We start from the raw sequence: 17,699 nt of genomic DNA, 5'->3' as shown, positions 1-17,699 counted from the left end.
CCCGGACCATCGCGGGCACCCCTCCGCACGTTAATCCACGCGGCACGCCGGACCCTGCTACATTTTGAAGAGCCGCACGCACCCACCCGCTCCCCAGCTCGCACTACGGCACCCTCGTGCGCGCTGCGCCCCCACCAGACCGCTCCCAGGCTGGACCCCTAAGGCGCTGCGACTTCATGCGCTTGATCCGTGCCCTGGGTGACTCCATACCTGGGGGCGAGGAGGGCGCGCAGTGCGCGCGGGCGGCGGCGGTGCGCCCAGGTGTCCGGGCCGAGGGAGCGCGCAGAGCGTGGGCGCGCGCGTGTGTCGGGTAGGGCAGTGCCCACCAGGTTCCGGGAAGCTCGGGGCAGGGCCCGGGCCGGCCCAGCGAGCCGAGGGGGCGCGTCCACGCAGCGGTGGCTTCGCCCGATCCCTAATGGGACGCATATGCTCTGGCCTCCGATTTAAAAAGAAGTTTGATTTATGGGACCGCCGTTTGGGGGAATTGAAGCTGGATGCTACTGATTAAACCTCAGCGCCAGCTCTCCTTCCCTCCCATCTCCCCTCTCCCCTCCCCCTCCCCCTCCTTAACACGCGGGCCACGTCCGGGGTCGCCTAACGCGGCCGGAGGGGGCAGCCGCTGCCTTCCCGCTCCCTGCGCCACCCCTCCCCCCGCGCGGCCGCAGCCCTAATAAATCGCCGTGCCCCCACCCCCTTTTAATAAAGACGCAGCCAATTTCTCCTCCAGCTCCTAGGAAATTGCTATCCTACCAGTTTTCCTTCTATAAATAGTCGCGCATCTTGAAACAAAAGTTCGCAACCGCAGCCAGATGCTGCGAGGCCCGCGGTTTCCCGGGCTGTGGGACATAATTACAAGGTCCGGGAGCAGAGAGCGCTCCAGGCCCGGCGGGCAGCCCCGGCTGCCGAGGAGGCATCGCCTGTGGGGAGGGCGGGGGAGCCGGCCGCCCCGGGGCGGGCGGGGGGCCGCTGGGGAAGGAGGCTAAGACCTTGGTGGGTCCGGAGGGTCCCGGGCGCAGGATCTGCCAGGAGGACGTGGCCTCGGGGCCTCGGAGGTGGGAAGCCGCCCCCTGTCCCGGCATCTCCCTGTTGAGCTCGCTGCGAGGATGGGCAGCTGCAGCGCTGGAGAAATCCTTTTTGCAATCAGATTCCCTGGCCTGGATGCTCACAGGCAGGGGCCCGGGGTGTGCCAGGAGGGGGAGACGCTCAGGATGTGTCTCTGGGGACCCCAGGTTTTCCTTCAGGGTTAGCCTCCCACACTGGCCTGCAGGAGCGCCGTCTGCACCCGCAGAGGCTCGCTCCCGGCTGTGCACCTCAGCGGGGCTGCCAGGAGTGCTCCCGAGAGCAGGGCTTGCCCACCCGCTCCTGTGCCCCTGCTGGGCTCCAGGGTGGGTGGCAGGGGCTGGACAAAGTCCCACCTCACCCTTGGCAGCCCCTGCCCGACCTGCCCAACCTGCTGCGCCCGGAGGAGGAAAGCGCTGATGACAACCTTTCCCAGAGCAGGGACTAACACAGACCAGGCCCCCGGAGTGCGGAGGGAGGCGGCTTTATCTCGGGGCCTTCCCCTGGCTTGCTTGATGGGCACTGGGGAGGCCAGGTGGGTGAGGGGCCGCAGGTGGGAGCAGGCGGGCAATGCGAGTGAAAGTGCCGATCAGGAGAACACCCTGCCGCTGGCGTCTCGGTTCCCACGGTGGCCAGGCCCCCGGGGCGGAAGTGCCTTGCGGACTGTGAGAGGTGGGATCCATGGGAGCCCACCCTCAGTCCTGCAGGAATGCCGGGAGAGCCAGCCCGCGGGATCTGAGGACGCCAGGGCCAGGAGGGGCCCTGGGTGGAGGCTTTTTTTCTGCTCCAGAGAACTTTCCAGAAGGCATCCCTTTGCTGGGATCGCAGACCCTGGCGGGCAGTTGATCCTGCCCCTTTCATCTGGGCTGCTCTCCCAGCTGCTGGTGCTGGGCTGTGGTCCCCACACAGCGAATCCCAGACGCATGCCTGGGCCCGGCGGCTGATCGGGTTGGACGGGTGTGCTGGCCTGGAAGGGGTGCTGAGCTCTGGCCCCGTGGTCAGGCCAGGAGCTCCCAGGGCCAGAGGGGGTCAGTGAGGGTTCAAGGAGGGCAGGTGGGGGCTGCAGGCCAGGGGAGGGCTTGTGGTGAGGGGTCAGCTGGCATGGGCGCTCCAGCAGGCACCAGGCGCGGCGCTGCTGTCCTAGGCTGGCCCTTCCGGTCATGGCCTCCGCTCCCAGATGTGGGGGCTGGCTGCGATGGCCCCCCAGGTCTTCCGGTACAGCTTCTCATGGTGACCGCCCGCTCTGGGGAGCCGAGTGACTCATGGTGACGGGCTGGTTACTCACCGACCACCTGGCGGGGGGTGGGGGGCGGCGCTCACCACGGCCCTGCCGGGGCCGGGCCTTTTCCTGGTCGGCTGCTGTGGCTTTGCCAGTGATGCCAACCGCACACCCAGCAGCCCTGTGGCAGGACCCCCTGTGTGTGTGGGGGGGGGCGTGTGTGTGCTGAATCAGGCTCCCGGAGGGACAGGCTGGGCTCCCAGTGGGAGGGCCCGTGTCTGTCCAGGCGCGGGAGGGGTCTGCATTGCGGCTGAGCAGGTTCAGGGGCTCCAGACATCCCCCCCGGGGCTTGGGTGGGCCACGTGTCCGGCGCTGGGTGACCTGACGCCATCTTAGCCCCCGAGGACCCCCTCCCCGGCTGGAGGTTGACAGAGGAGCCTCCGGGAAGCCTCACTCCCAGGGGGTGGGACTTGCCACCCTCAGCTCAGTGCATCCCAGAAGTGAGTCCTGACCTCGTGTGCAGAGGGCAGGAGGGGGACTGCCGTCCGCTTCCTCCTGGGGCTGTGCTGGGCTCTGCAGTTGTGTGTTGAGGCCAAGCGGACCACGTCTTAAGTCGGTTTCCCTTGAGTTCACCTGCGGCCAAGGGACAGGAAGGTGACCCAGATCTGAGCTCTCACCCTGGCTCTACCTGTGTGGTCCAGTCTCAGGCGGTGGGGATCAGGGGTGCTCCCACGGGAAAATGCAGAGGAAGTGGGTGCAGGAAGTGCTGGGGGTGCCTCATTCTCAGTCACCAGGTACAGGGCAGCTGGTGCTGGCAGGACAGAGGGAGCGAGGGGGACACTCATTATTTAGGCGGGCTTCCTGGAGGGGATGGCAGGGTCTTGAAGTATGGCTAGGAGTTGGCCAGAGTAAGCAGGAGCAGGAGCAGCACTGGTGGTCACACTTACCCCCCAGGGGTCCCCTGGAGGGAGCCCCAAAGCGTCCTGCTGAGGTCAGCAGATGCTGGGGTGCAGAGAGGAGCCCTTTCCTGAGACACTCGGGGTGCCCGCCTCCCCCAGCTCCACTGTGCTGGCCCACTGCCAGGAGGGGTCTCAGGGGCTTGCAGGTGCAGCCAGCTGGACAGCGCCCTGAGGGCGGGCACGGCTACCCTGAGAAGGGAGGTCACAACTGCAGCTCCCTCTGTCCCACACTTCCCGGCCTCCTGCTGCCCGGGATGGCCCTGTAGCCTGTGGTCGCCTACGGGGAGCCCAGAGCCTCTGGGGATTCCAAGGCCTGCTCTGCCCAGGGTCTGTGCAGGACAGGTGAGGGCCGGGGAAGGCTCTGACCAGGGACGAAGACCCGTCAGGATGGCCGTGCCCGCCACCCTCCAGGCCTGGCCTCACTTCCCGGGCTGCAGGCTCCCCCAAGGGCGCCATCTTGCACAGCCCCAGGTCCGGTGGAGATAGGGCTCCACTCCCCTCCCGAGGGGACCAGAGGCCGGCGCCCTCCGTTGTCAGATGAAACCCCGGGCGCAGGGCTCCTGCAGGCTGATGAAAGGGTCATTGTGTGGCGCAGGCCGACCGCTGGCCAAAGACAAAACCTCCGTTTGTCCTCCCTCCCTGGCGCGGGGCTGGGGGCCTCCCCTCCGGCTGGCCGGCGGGGTGGGGGTGGGGACAGGTGCGCTCCCTCCTCCCGTTCCCTCCTTTCTTCCCACTCAGCCTGCCCGGGCCCCTCCCCCTGCTCTGCCCCCTACCTAAGGCGGGCATAATGCAGATCTGTGTGGGTCACAAACCTGGGGCAGACCCTGCACCGGTGGAGAGGCAGTGATCTCCCTGGCCTTGGGGGCATGCAAGCAGGCGCAGAAGTGCCAAGACTGGGGAAGGGCCCTGCCTGGGCAGGGAAGCCAACCTCGGTGTGATTGCCTCATCCGAGGGGTAGGGGTGCTGAGGCCATGCTCAGCCTCAGCCCACAGCCCTGCCCCATGCCCCCAGGTGCCCAGGCTGGAGCACGTGGCCCCGGGGTGGTGCAGCTGTGGTTGGAAAACACAGAGACTGCAGCCCCCAGCACTTCTGCATGGTAGCCCCTGACGCCTGCCAGGTGCCCGGGCAGGGGTGGGAGGGAGCCGCCCACGCACCAGGTGGCCCTGGGCACTGGCAGTGGTCTGGGAGAGCCCGAGTGAGCACTCCTGCAAGTGCCATCCAGTGAGCCCTGCCCCCTGGCGACCGAGCCCCCAGCTCCCCTTCCCCGCTGCAGGCGTGAGTGCGGGCAGGCGCCAGAGGCCTGAGTCTCGGGCCCAGGCAGTCCTAAGAGGTAGAGGGAAAATGCCCCTTTGAATGGGAACTCCTGGGGCGTCCCTGCGGGGCAGGCGGCTGGGCACACACATGCGGGAGGACCCTGCCCTGGGACCCCTGTGCGCTCCCTCCGCTCTGTAGCCCATTCTTGCCCCAGCCATCCACGTGAGCAGTGCCAGAGCCGGGGAGGGGAGGCTGAACATGGGGTCGGCGCTGCCTCTCCGGTGTCTCCTGGCGTCCAGTGGCTTAGTGGCTCCTAGCAGGCCGCCTCCTGGTTGGGCTCTGGCCACTGGAGCAGCTTCCCCAGCAGGTGCAGGGAGCCGGGAGTCGTCCTTAGTCAGGGTCTCTTCCTGCCCTGGCCCCTGGCCCAGCGTGCGCAGGCAGAGAGACAGCCCGCGCGGAGCAGCTGTGGCCTCTGGCGGGCAGCGTGTGCGTGGGGGGAAGCCAGGACCCAGCGTGGCAGTGGGTTTGTGGGAACCTTCGGAGCATCACTTCGCTTCCCTGGCCTTGCTCTCTCAGGCCCCTCCTGTCCCTCCCCTCCGCCCCGTCCCAGCGGCCATGCCCACTGCCTGGAACTTGCTCTTTGCACCCCCAGGAAGTGGGACTGGCCAGCAGTGACTGGGAAGGGAGCTCACCCCCTCGCCCGGAGCCCTGCAGAGGCCACGGCAGGGGCCCCCACCCATGGGCAGTGAGGGTAGCTCCTCCCGGCCCCCCAGAGTGTCCTGGCGAGAGGGGGCTTTCTAGGCAAAGGCCCGGGGCTTGGGTCTCAGCAGAGTCCTGGCTTGGGTGCAGGCAGGCCCGGGGCCCCAGAGAGCCTAGCCCTGCACACTCGTGCTGTCTGTCACCCATCACTTCCTGGAAAGGGCGCCTTCTAGGACTCCAGCAGGAGGCTGCGTCGTCCCCAGAACAGGAGCGCGCCCTGCCCTGCAGCCTGCAGGGAGGTGACGGCTCGCTGTCCACTGCCCACGGGGCTCGGCCTCTAACCCCGCCACTCACACGCTGTCCAGAGCTGCCGGGGAACATCCAGACTCCCAGCCTGGCTGCGGGCCAGCAGGGCCTGCCAGCTCCCTCCCACCTGTTCCGCCCGCCCGCCCATCCACCCATCCACCTGTCTTGAGGGCTGGCATCCTGGTCACCCAGGCCTGCAGACGCCCCTGCGTCCGACAGAGCTGGGTTCGGCTGGCTGTGTGGCCTCCGTGGGTATCACGGTCCCATCTGTGCCGCGGGAAGCAAGAGCAGGGTCAGGGGTTGGGCATAGGGAAGGGCGTCGCTGACCCCTGGCCCCAGTGACCTCCCCCAGAGCCTGCACACGCATGACCATGCTGGAAGGGGTGGAGGGGGAGAACGGAGGAGAGATCCAGGTGGCCTTCTTGGAGGAGGAGGAGGCAGCCCCGAACCGGGTCTGGAATCTTGCTTGGCTGCCGGAGGGAGCAGGCAGGGTGCCCGGAGGGGAGATCTGGTCCAGTGTGGCCAGAGCCTGCTCCTGTTGTGGTGGACCCTGACAGCCAGTAGAGATCTGGAAGTTTCTGAGGTCAGAGGTCAGTGTCCTGAGGCTGTGGGGTCACGAGGATTGGGTGAGGCTCTGATGTCCAGCCATGGGGGGGGTGATGCTGAGCACCCTCACCCACCTCCAGCACCCTCAGTCCTGCCCGGGGGGGGGGGCGGGGGGCACCCGCCACCTGCTTTCTCCCAGGCTGCCTGATTTCTCTCCAGGGTGGGGTCCCAGGATGCCAGGCCAGGAATGCCAGCTATGTGCGGAGGGTGGGAGGGCAGCTGGCCGCCGGGGGCGCGAGGGAGCCAGCCCCGGACGCTCCGCTCTCTGCCGGGAACACTGCGGGCTGCGGGCTGAACAGGGCAGTGGCCTGGAAAGATCACAGCAGCGGCCCCGCCCACGAACAGGGGCCCCTGTCCTCACTGGACAGACAGGCAGACCGAGGCTCGGCGCGGCCGCGCAGAACTGGAACGCAGGACCCCACCCCTCCCCCCAGGGATGCAGCTTCAGGTACCTGCTAAGGCCTGGGCGGGGCTCTGGGGAGCAGCACCTGCTCTCCCTGCCGTCCTGCCCCCAGGTGGCCCTGGGGTGGGGGGTGTTTCTCCTGTCTGTGTCCTCACCCAGAAGGTCCAGAGGCGGGGTGGGGCAGGGCGGGGCAGGGTGGGGAGAGTCCCAAGGGCCAGCACATGGTGGCCACTGCTCAGGGTGAGGGGTCCCTTCCCCACAGCATAGCCCCTGTGTAGGCACAGGGGGCAGCCAGGTTGGATGGCCACCCTGCTCCCCTCCCCCCAGGGCCTCAGCAGGGTCCAGGTTCTCTCCGTCCCGAGGGAGGGGAGCGCTTTCAAATGGGAAAACCGAGGCTCACCGTGGCCTCCCAGTGGCCTGCCTGAGGCCGGGGGTGTGGAAGTGGCCTGTGCCCCGGCCCACGCTCCATGCTCCCCACCCCACCGGCCCCGGCCCCAGCACAGAGGAGGAGGAGCAGGGAAGTGGAGGCAGCGGCTGGAGCCACATCAGGCCTGTGCCCCGGCTGGACAGAGCTCCGCTGAGCCCCCGCCATGCTCCTGGCCGCAAACCCCCGGCACGGAGACCTCTACAGCCGGGTGAGACCAGAACCGGGGCTGGTGGGGGCAGAGCTCTGGCCCTGGGCAGCCTGAGGGGTCCATCCTGGAGGGTTCCTCCCCCCCATGCCACCATCAGGATTGCTGAAGCCCCCACTCGCCCCCAGCCCCTGCTCTCTGCCCCAGCGCCACCCTGGGCTCATGAACCTCCTGGGGCCCACCAGGGGCTGGAACCACCAGGGCCCCAGGGAGAGGCTGCCCACTTTGGGGAGAGGCTGGTGGGTGCAGCCTGGGGTGGGCGTGGGGGCTGGCGCCACCCTCAGGGATTTTCGAGTTACTTCCTGGACGAGTGGACCCAGGCACGCCTCCCTGGCTGATCACAGATAATTAGAACATTCTTCAAATATTTCGCCGGAGGATGCCCGAGAGGGAAGAATTGCATAGTGCCCCGGGCCAGGAGCGTGGGCTGGAGGCGCTCGGGGCAGCTGGGCAGCCAGGCCAGGGCTGGGGCTAGGGGCCTGGAGGGCCAGGGATCTGGCCGGGCTTGGCCAGCCTGTCCCCACCTCCCAGGAAGCTGGCTGTGTGTGTGTGTGTGTGTGTGTGTTGGGGGATGCCTGTGCTTCCTGTGATGGGGGGCAGCGGCCCTCATTTCCAAGGTCAGCTTAGGGCCTGGCTGGGTTCTGGGCATTGAGGATCCCTGCCCTGGCCTCTGGGGCCGGCATGTTGGGGGGGTCTCCCCAGGGAAGGGCCTGGGAAGTGGAGGGATCAGGTGCAGGGAGGAGCAAGAGTGGGGGCAGAATCTTGGGGTGGGGGTAAGAGGAAGTGATGAGGGGTGGGCATCGGGCCACCTTGTGGCTGACTTCCACAGTGGCCACCATAGTGGCCACCAAGGATCAGCCAGGGCTGAGGCTGGGTGATGGCTAGGGCAGCCTGAGGCTGGGGTCCTGCTGGTGCCAGCTGGGGAGTGGGCCAGGATCAAGCAGGTGAATGAGCAGCCCGGGAGGGCAGAGCAGGGCATGCTGGAGGGGTGTGTGCTGTCTGGGGGTAGAGGGCAGCTGTCCCCAGTATCCCCCCACAGGCTCTGTGGGGAGGGGTCCTGGATATTGAGGCCCATGAGGGCTCAGTCCGGCTTCTGGAAACTTCTGAGATCCTACTTCCCTATGGAGTGCTGGCCTGGTCGTTGCCTTGGGGACAATCCCAGTATCCAAGTTCCCCAGCAGGGTGGGCTGCTCCAACCAGAAACCCAGGGTTAAGGGCAGGCTGTGCTGGGGCTGCCAAGGCCAAGGTTGGGAGTGCTCTGGTTCCGCTGGTGCACCTGCATCTGAGCTGTGCTTTGTGGGGAATTTGCAGAAGTGGGACGCTCAGGTGGAGGTGCCTGGCTCCTGCGGCACCCTCGGGTGGCGAGGCCGCACCTGGGTCAGGCCGTGGCCTCCGGATGGCTGGAGGCTCCCTCTGGGTAAGTGAGTGCACGGCCCAGGTGGCAGCCTTCTCAGCTTTTCATTTTCCCGTCCGTTGATCTCTTCCCAAATGCCTGCCAAGGCCAGGGTGGGCCAAGCCGATACCGGGACCAGGACTCAATCTGGGCACTTCTCATTGCCCGGCTGAGTGGGTGGCGGGAACTCAAGTACTTCGGCCATCACCAGCTGCCTCTCAGCGTGAAAGTCAGCAGGGAGCTGGGCTTGGACAAGCTCTTGGTCCGACGCAGGATGTGGGTGCCCCCGCGGCGGCTCGCCCACTTTGCCCAGTGCAATGCCTGCCTCCTCGGTAGCTTTTAAATGGAAAAATACAGCTGGGAGCCGGTGCACTGCCAGAGGGGTTTGGGGTGGCCTCACCCTCATTGCCCTATCACCCGGCCCCTCCCACGGTGCGGCTGGCAAGGGCAAGGACAGTCTCTGCGCCCCAGTGCCACTGTCCGCTGCCCTGTGACACGGCCCGAGTGAAAGCGGGCGCCCCAAGCCCATTCACCTGCTCGGCTGTGGTCCTGGCTGCCGAGGGTGCCCACACCAGCCTCGCTGTCCCAGGAAGGGGTGTGCCCGGCCGCCTCCATGCTTCCGTTCGCCTGGTCATTGGGCTGTCATTCAGTCATTCATTTGATGTTGATCACTGAGGCTTTGCTCCAGGTACAGCGCGCAAGAGGGACAAGATGGGCTTCCTGTCATCCTGAGCCACTGTAGGGTCCTGGGCCTGTTGGGCACCAGGCTGCACCTCACTTTCAGCCCCCGAGGCTCCTCCCAGCTTGGTGCAAAGTAGGGGGCTTCCTTCCCCACCCACAACAGCCCCTCCCCAGATGCAGGTCCTGGTGCCAGGAGACAGGTGACCACACCCTGCATGTCCCCTGCCATCTTTGAGGGCCAGGGACGGGGTGACGTCACAAGGAAGGTGGTGGGAGGTGTGGGTTCCCTGCCCGCTCTCTGCCTCTCTTGCTCCTGTTCTGGGGGCCTCTTCATCATCATGTCATCGTATCGTGATGTCACTCTCCCCAGGTGGGGAACTGGGCCAGGGCCACGGTGCGTGCCGGCAGTGCCGAGCACCCCGCCAGCACAGGGGTTCAGGCTGGATGGCTGCCTGCCCGGGGCAGTCTCCCCACCCTGGGCAGCTACCTCCCTGCTGCTGGGCCCAGCTACTCTGGACACAGCCGGGTGGGCAGGGGGGCACCCCTGGCAGTGGGTGCTGGGCCCCACCCAGGCACTAGGCAGGAAGACCCCCAGGAAGGGTCCAGCCCCTTGGGGTCTCTGCTCCCACCTCCTGGCTGCCTTCCTTTGGGGCCCACCAGGGCTGCGGGCCCAGGAGGCTCAGGCTGTCTGATAGGCACAGCCCCCCGCGACCCCCGCGAGCGCCTGTGGCAGGCAGGGTCAGCATCCCCCTGAGACCAGGCACACAGAGGCATCACCTGGTGTGCTTTGTCAGTGGGCGTTTTATTTCTTTTACAATCTCAGTCCCTGTAAGGAGGCCCGGAGGCTCCTGCTGCCGGCTCCGTTTTCTATGCGTCATGGATGAGGAGTGAACCGCATGCTGCAGGGTTCTCAAGTGGACGGCGCTGCGCATCCGTGTCCCCCCCGCCCCCGCTCAGGGTCTAGAGCATTCCACGCCCCCCCCCCCACACACACACCAGGCTCCGTCTGTCAGTGCATCCCACCCAGGGCTCCTGGCTCAAAGATGAGGTGTGCGTATCCTGGGCTCGCGGTGGGGGTGACACCTGCCTGCTCCCTCCCTGGCCCCCGCAGCCCAGCAGGACACGTGTGTGGCATGTCCCTTCCGTGCTCGTCAGCGACGTGTTCTTTCTCATTGCCCGGCTGAGTGGTCTATTCTGCTGCTGGTCCCTGGGGCTGCCGTTCCTGGTTGTGCAAACTCTCTGACGTCATCAGCACCTGTCCCTCCGGGTGCAGACGCCAGTTCAGGCTGCAGGGCAGAGGAAATGGCAGGCGGGGTTGACCCTCCCCCTGCCCCCGGCGGCTGACGTGGCCTCGATGGCTTCGGAACCACCGGTGTAGGTGCCGGTCCCTGATTCCCGGGGGCGACTGTGCGTCTGACAATGAGCGTCAGGGACAGTGCCTGGTCTCAGGCCTCAAGAGCAGTGATGGCAGGGGGCGTCCCCGCAGGCCACGACCGCTCGCCCTGGCCCCTCGGGCGGCTGGGCTGTGTCACCACCCCCTGTGACAGAGGAGGAAACCGAGGCACCGAGGTCAGGGGACCTGCCAGAGTCAGGGTTCCCCTGCTGCTCTAACGTGCCCCCAGGACTCTGCTGGTCTGGTGCTGGCCAGTGCTGCCCCAAGGGCTTCCCCACACAGCCATGTGGCTCCGGCCATCGGGGCAAGGACATGTCCTTCCCACCACGCCCCCTCATCTGGGAGGCAGCCGCATTTTCTTGGGGGGCTGCTCTGGCAGGTGGAAAAAGATCCTCACCCGGGTGGCCTCCACTCACACGGCGCCCGGCCCCAGTGCTCTGCTGGCCCCTGCCCTGAGACGCGGGGGCCTGAGCACAGCCCCCAGGGGCAGAAAGGGAGACTGTCCATGGGGCCAGACCCCTTCTCCTCTGAGGTCCTCTCGGGGTGAGGGAAGATTCTAGTCGTGCAAGCCGGCCCATCCGCTGGCATCTCATCCACGTCCCGAGGCCCCTGCACAGTGGCTGAGCCCAGAGCAGAGATTCCCATGGGAAATGTGAGCCCAGCCCCCCCAACCCCCCAGCTCCCAGGCTGCTCGGAGCCTCCTGGGCCCACCTCTCCTGGGGCACGGGCAGCTGAGGGCCTGCAGGCTGGCCCAGATGGGCTGCCTATTTGGGGGTGGAAGCCGGGCCCACCTGCGGGGACCTTGCTGGGGGCGCCCCCGACTACCAATGCGTGCACCCACCTCTCGCCACCTCCAAGGCCCAGGTACTTGGTCCTTCTACATTTTTACCCTTATTCCCCAGGCTGACGGGTTCCTAACAAGGGCCAGTGCCCACCGCCCATATCCACAGTCCCCACCCCTCCAGGCTGCTTGGCGGGGCAGTCACAGCGCTGTCCCCAATGCGAGAATGACTCCGGTGACTTTTCCCAAGGGAGCGACAGGCCGTGTTTTGAGAACAGCGGGCACGGTGCCCGCGTGTCTGGAGCGCACGGCTGCGGGTGGTGGTTCTCTGAGCCACCCCGTTTGTGGAAGCCGAGGGCTTGGCCGGGCGACCTCAGCAGGCGTCCCCGGCTTGGAGCTGCTGTCCCCACACCTGCGGGAGGGGCGGCGCAGCAGGGGTCCTTGTCGCCCAGGGTCGGAGGATTCCGTGTTGTCAGTGAGAAACCCTCAGGTACTAAGGGAGGTGAATTTGAATTATCTGAATTACCAACCGTGCCTGGATGTCTGTGCTCCTAGCTGCTACTGTGACTGTTCCCCGATACCTTTATGTCACCTTTGACCTTTCAATGGCCCCTCGCCCCGTCAGCCCCGCACAGCCGGGTTAGTGGACGAGAGAGCAGGGCGAGGCCCCCGTCAGCCCCTCCCACGACCCTACCTCTGGTCCGCAGAAGTTCTGAGTATAGACGGAACTTACCGGAATCCACCACGTTAGCTGTGGGGACCTGTGCACGTCTCCACGGTGTGATGCAATCCCCAGCTGGATGGCAGTCCAGAACCCGCTCATAAGCCACTCCCGGTTCCCTCCGCCCCGGCCCCGCGCGGGGCCTTTCTGCCGTCGGTCTCACGGGTTTGTCTGTCCTGGCCGTTTTACATAAATGCAACCATGCAGCAGGTGGCTTCTCTCGCGAGGCATCATGGGTCAGAGATCCCTCCTCGGCGTCGCACGAGTCAGACCCTGGTCCATTTTTATGACCACATACGATCCCGCCGTGGGGATGGCCCGCACGTGTCTGTCCACTCATCTGTTGCCGACGCCAAGGGTGCTCCACGCACATTTGTGTGCAGGCTCTGTGCAAACTGCTGGCTCCCCCAGGCGCCGCCATGCTGTTGTCCCCTGATTCCTATCAGCAGTGCATGGGGTGGGGTGGGGGCAGGCACTTCTCTCCCCCCTCAACACTTGCTGTTTTGTTGTTATTATTCAGAAGCCGCCCTAGTGGGTGAGCCGTGGCGGCTCATCGTGGGTTGGATTTGCCTTTCCCTAGGGATCAGCGAGGCGCGGTGCCTGTTGGCCATCGGAGACACGTGTGCCTAAGGCTTCCCGGGCTCATTTTAAAATGGGGCTGTTTGTCTTTCTGTTGTTGAGCTGTAGTTCTTTCAGGTGTAATTCTTTTTTAAAGATTTATTTATTTATTTGAAAGTCAGAGTTACAGAGAGGGAGAGACAGAATCTTCCATCCGCTGGTTCACTCCCCAAAGGGCTGCAATGGCCGGGGCTGGGCCAGGCTAAAGTTAGAAGCAAGGAGACCTATCCGGGTCTCCCACATGGGTGCAGGGGCCCAAGCACTTGGGCCATCTTCCCCTGCTTCCCCGGGCACAGGCAGGGAGTGGGATTAGAAGTAGAGCAGCTGGGACTCAACCTGCCAGCCTCCTCAGCGGCGGCTTAACCCGCTGTGCCACAGCGCCGGCTCCGGATCTAATTCTTGACTCCTGTATTCAAACACAGGCAGCTCCCAGGATGCACTGTCCGGAAGTTGCCTCCGGTTCTAGGCAGAGAAGCTTGGATGGGCTCAAGGCAGTGGGGAGCTACGGGTGGCTCAGAGCAGGGGAGCGTGTGGTCAGGTCTGGGTGCTGGCGGGGTCGGTGGGGCGGGGACCAGGGCTGTGGCCAGCGCAGTGAGCTGCTGGACCGGGGTCTGTGCTGAGACCTGGTATCATCAGGAGCGGGGGGCTTCGTGGCCAGGGCCTGCGGGAAGCTCCTGGGCGTGGGGGGCGTGGGGGGCGTGGGGAGCGTGGTGGCCGGTGGAGGCGCCCATCACCTCTGTTCCCAGGCTCGGTTTTCCGAGGAGCTACAATTACTTTGCGCTGAATTCCCCAGATTCCAGCCAGCTCCCTGCCCCACCCGCACACAGCCCCGGGCGTTTCTGCCCATTGTGCCCGTGGGGGACCCAGAGGGGTCTTGGCCAGATTAGCGGGTGGGGCGGCGGGCGGGCCGGGGATTGGGTGTCGGGCAGGACGCCCCGGCTGCAGCACGTGCTGTGGGATCGGCCACACGGGGACTTTCCAGCTGGCTTTGGAAAAACACTGACTCTCTCACGGCAGGCAGGGATCGACTGGCAGGCAGAGGGCAGGAGGAGGCGTCCCACTGCGCGGGGCGGGGGCCCAGGGCCAGGGCTATGGCTTTGGGGGCCCCTGGTGGTCTCCCGCATGCCCCATGGTGTCCCCTGGCTGAGCAGGCCTGGGTGTTTGCGAGCCAGCTGCTTGTCCCTAGGCGGTGGGAGTCCAGCCCTGGCCCCCTCCCCTAGGTTTCTGGCCCTTTCCTGGAGCTCACCGTGAGCCAGTGGTGCGGCCGCTGTGGAAAACAGCTGGGCAGCGCCCGAAGAAGCCAGAGAATCCCGACATGACCCTGTGGTTCCGTTCCTGGGTGTGTGCCCTAGAGGTGGAAAACAGGGGCTGTGACAGCAACTTGTACCTGCATGTACAAGCCAGGTGGGCACAATCCGGCTGTCCAGCCTCAACAAGGCCCAGAGCACAGCTGCCGTACACACCAGACCTGAGAGCAGGCCACCTCCGGCGGGGTCCCGGCTCTGAGAGAAGCCGTGAGGGGGGCAGGAGCCGGGGTTGGGAGAAGAGGAGGAGGGGCCGGGTGGGCTGCGTGTGGGTGTGGAGTTTCCCCTGGTTGGGGATGAAAATACCCCAGGAGGTAGGGGAGCTGCCCGGGCCCTGAACCCACAGAACCCTTCCTGAGGTCGACCCTGTGCAAGTTTTACCTCATTAAGACCACAAATGGGGCCAGGCCAGACCTGTAGCCCTGCAGGGTTAGCCTCTGCTTCTGACGCCGGCATCCCATACGGGCACCGGTTCAAGACCTGGCTGCTCCACTTCCAATCCAGCTCCCTGCTAATTTGCCTAGGAAAGGCAGTGGAAGATGGCCCAAGTACTTGGACCACTGCACCCATGTGGGAGATACGGATGAAGCTCCTGGCTCCTGGCTTTGGCCTGGCCCAGCCCCGGCTGTTGTGAGCATTTGGGGAGTGAACCAGTGGGCAGAAGATCACGGCGCTCTCTCTCTCTCTTTCTCTCTCTCTCTCTCTCTCTTTCTCTCTCTGTCTCTCCGTCTCTGCAACTCTGCCTTTCAAATCTTTAAAAACAAACCAACCCGAGATCCAGTCCAGAGTGAGCCCAGCAGGAGAGCGGGAGCCAGTTACCAAGGCTGCCGCGAGGGCTTGAGGCGCTGCCTGGAGGCCCCCTTCAGAGCCCGGGCTGGCGCACAGTAGGACTCAATTCTGGATCGGGTGCTGCCAAGCTGCCCATGGGCGTGCGCCGGCCGTCGGAGATGAGTGACTGCCGGCACTGGTGCTGGTGAGGACACGAGTCCGTGTGCCCACTTTGTGGGTGTGGAAGTGGAGGCCCATTGCCCTCCCAAAGTCACACCAGGCTGCAGCTCCCAATGGGCATCTTGGCACAGGGGCTTCCAGGAGGGCAGGCGGGGGGGGGGGTCTGCAGGTGCAGGGAAAGCCCGGCTCCCAGAGCTGGCTCCGCACAGGGCGCGGCTGTGGGACTCTGCCCTGGAGCTCTGTCTGCTCCCGGGGCTGGGGGCCTCGGTTCCTGCGACGCCCAGGCCAGGCGGGTCCTTTCCAAACCCGGATCACGCGGGATAGGGCGGGGGTGTCCTCCTGCTCACCCGGCCTCACCGCCCCATGCCTGTCCTGTCTTGGCAGAGCGCTGTCGTCGGTGGTGGCCCTGGGAGCCAACATCATCTGCAACAAGATTCCCGGCTTGGCACCGCGGCAACGCGCCATCTGCCAGAGCCGGCCCGACGCCATCATCGTCATCGGGGAGGGGGCACAGATGGGCATCAACGAGTGCCAGTACCAGTTCCGCTTCGGCCGCTGGAACTGCTCGGCCCTGGGCGAGAAGACCGTGTTCGGGCAGGAGCTCCGAGTCGGTAAGGGCACCCCTGGGCTGGCGTGGCCCCTGGGCTGGCGTGGCCCCTGGGCTGGAGTGGCCCCTGGGCTGGCGTGGCCCCTGGGCTGGAGTGGCCCCTGGGCTGGCGTGGCCCCTGGGCTGGAGTGGCCCCTGGGCTGGCGTGGCCCCTGGGCTGGAGTGGCCCCTGGGCTGGCATGGCCCCTGGGCTGGCGTGACCAGGCACCTGGGCCCCATGGTCACGTCCCCTTCTGGGCTGGCCAGGAGCCTCACTCTGGACCCAGGCTGGCGGCCTGGCAGGCAGTGCTGTGGATGTGGGCGTGTTCTTCGTTACTTGGTAAACCGAGGCACGTGGCCCCGCCCCTCTGCCTCTGTTTTCTCGCTTCTGCACCTGGAAATCAGGAGTCGCTGAGGCTTCAGGCGTGGGGGGCTTGCTGGGAACAGGAGCATGGGGGGTGCACACTTGGAGCAGCCATACTGGCACCCGCAGCAGGAGGGCAGGGTGGGGTCGGGCTGGGCAAGGGGGGCTGTGTGGAGCAAGGCACAGGCGCCCGCTGGCTGTGCCCAGTCCTTGGGGCTGCGAGCCCCCCTCACTCTCCTTCCCCCTCCCCCTGCATCGCCCCCAACCACAGACAAAGAGGCTGAGGCCCAGACAGGGGCTCCCAGGAAATCATGATTTCGGTGTCCGACCTGTAGGAGCTCTGAGGCAGCAGCCCCGCCCCACCCCCAGCCCCGAGGCCCCAGTGCCTCTCCTGCTGCCTGCACACAGCAGGCACCCTACAGACACCCCTGCAGGCACACACTGGGGATGCTGACAGTTCCTGTCGTCTACACCACCGCGAGAGTCAGCCAGGGGCTCAGCCCCAGGCCTGCAGGGGGTCTAGCCTAGGGCACAGCACATTCTGATTCCACAGAGCCCAGGAGCCTGCGCCCGCCGAGCTCACAGCTGCTGGGCCCAGGCCAGGCGCAGGCTCTGCAGGGCGTGGAACGCTGGCATGGGGCTGGGGGTGGCACGAGGAGAGCCCTGGGGGCCGCTTTGCGGTGAGCAGCCCGTGGGTGGCACCTGGCACAGCCAGGAGGGTGGCACCGCCCTCTCCCTGGGGCCCCGCCACCCAAGTGCAGCTGCTTCGATCCAGGTGCCCGCCGGGCAGGGCGGGGCTGCCACTCCCATCCACGTTGGTGGGGGGTGCGCCGCCATGGCTCCCCCCTGCCTGCCTGGCCTCCAGCCCTGAGACCTGGGGCTCCATGGCCTCGGTGGGCACTCCCATGTGCTCCTGGAAGTTGCGAGTGGCCCACAGTCAGAGACGAGTGTGGAGCAGGCCCATGCCCGGCAGAGGGCTGGGTGCTTGGGCCGCAGATACACGGGGGAGGGACGCAGTGGCCATGCTGAGCCTCTCCCTGCCGTCAGGCCCGGCCGGGGTTTTACCCCTGCTGGGGGTGATGCTGCCTGCCCCATAGTGGTGCCTGGGCCACAGCTGTTCTTGGGCATTCAGGGACGGTCCCTGGCTCTGCCCACTGGGGAGGGAGGACAGAGCACAGGGGTCACTGGTGGCCTCTTGCCCCCCACCCAGCTCCCTCCAGGATCAGGCCACAGCTGGGGCCACTGGGGCTCGGCTCTTTCCTCGCCCCTCCTGGCTTCCCCTTGTCCCTTGAGCACCGGATCTGGTCTCGGGCCCTGCCTCGAGGGAGCCCACCCTGGACAGCCCCTCCCCCCTTCAGCAGCAGGTCAGAGGTAAAATCTGTGGCCGAGCTGTCCACACCTGCCAGCCGCGTCTCTCGTCCTCTCTCACCCACGCGTGACCTCCCTGGGCCGACTGTCTGCCTCTTCCGTGGCTTCTGTGGCTGCCTTGTTGGGCTCCTCACGCTTGCTCTGGCCAGCACGTGTCCCCACCACGCCGTAACCGCGGGGTGACAGCCTCAGCCGCCGCTTCGGTCCCCGCTGGCCGGCCCCTCCCGCCATCCCTGATCCTGGTCCTTTTTGCTGAATGCTTGTCAGGGCAGGAGCCTGCGGTCACCTCCCTGTCCGGTGGCCCCTGCTGGGCCTGCTTCTCTGGTCCTGCGTGCAGCCGCCTCTCCTCCACCAGCCCAGCTGCTGAGTCAAGCAGAAGCTGTGTCATGTCAGCCCCTTCCTCCC

At 66.2% G+C, this 17,699-nt stretch overlaps 1 protein-coding gene across 2 annotated transcripts in view; it reads left to right on the top strand.

The window, feature by feature from the left end:
- WNT7B (Wnt family member 7B) overlaps positions 1-17,699 on the top strand; it is a 39,789-nt gene that overhangs the window by 4,294 nt on the left and 17,796 nt on the right. For both annotated transcript variants that reach the window (XM_070051538.2, XM_070051537.2), the window contains exon 2: positions 15,361-15,587. In XM_070051538.2, the coding sequence (XP_069907639.1) occupies positions 15,361-15,587 (227 nt within the window). The remainder of the gene's footprint in view (positions 1-15,360; positions 15,588-17,699) is intronic.

Source organism: Oryctolagus cuniculus, chromosome 11, assembly GCF_051225735.1.
Source record: "Oryctolagus cuniculus isolate XC-2025 breed Fujian yellow rabbit chromosome 11, ASM5122573v1, whole genome shotgun sequence".
Lineage (NCBI taxonomy): Eukaryota > Metazoa > Chordata > Mammalia > Lagomorpha > Leporidae > Oryctolagus > Oryctolagus cuniculus.
Note: the sequence above shows the minus strand (reverse complement) of the source record. Positions and strands in the feature narration are given on the sequence as shown.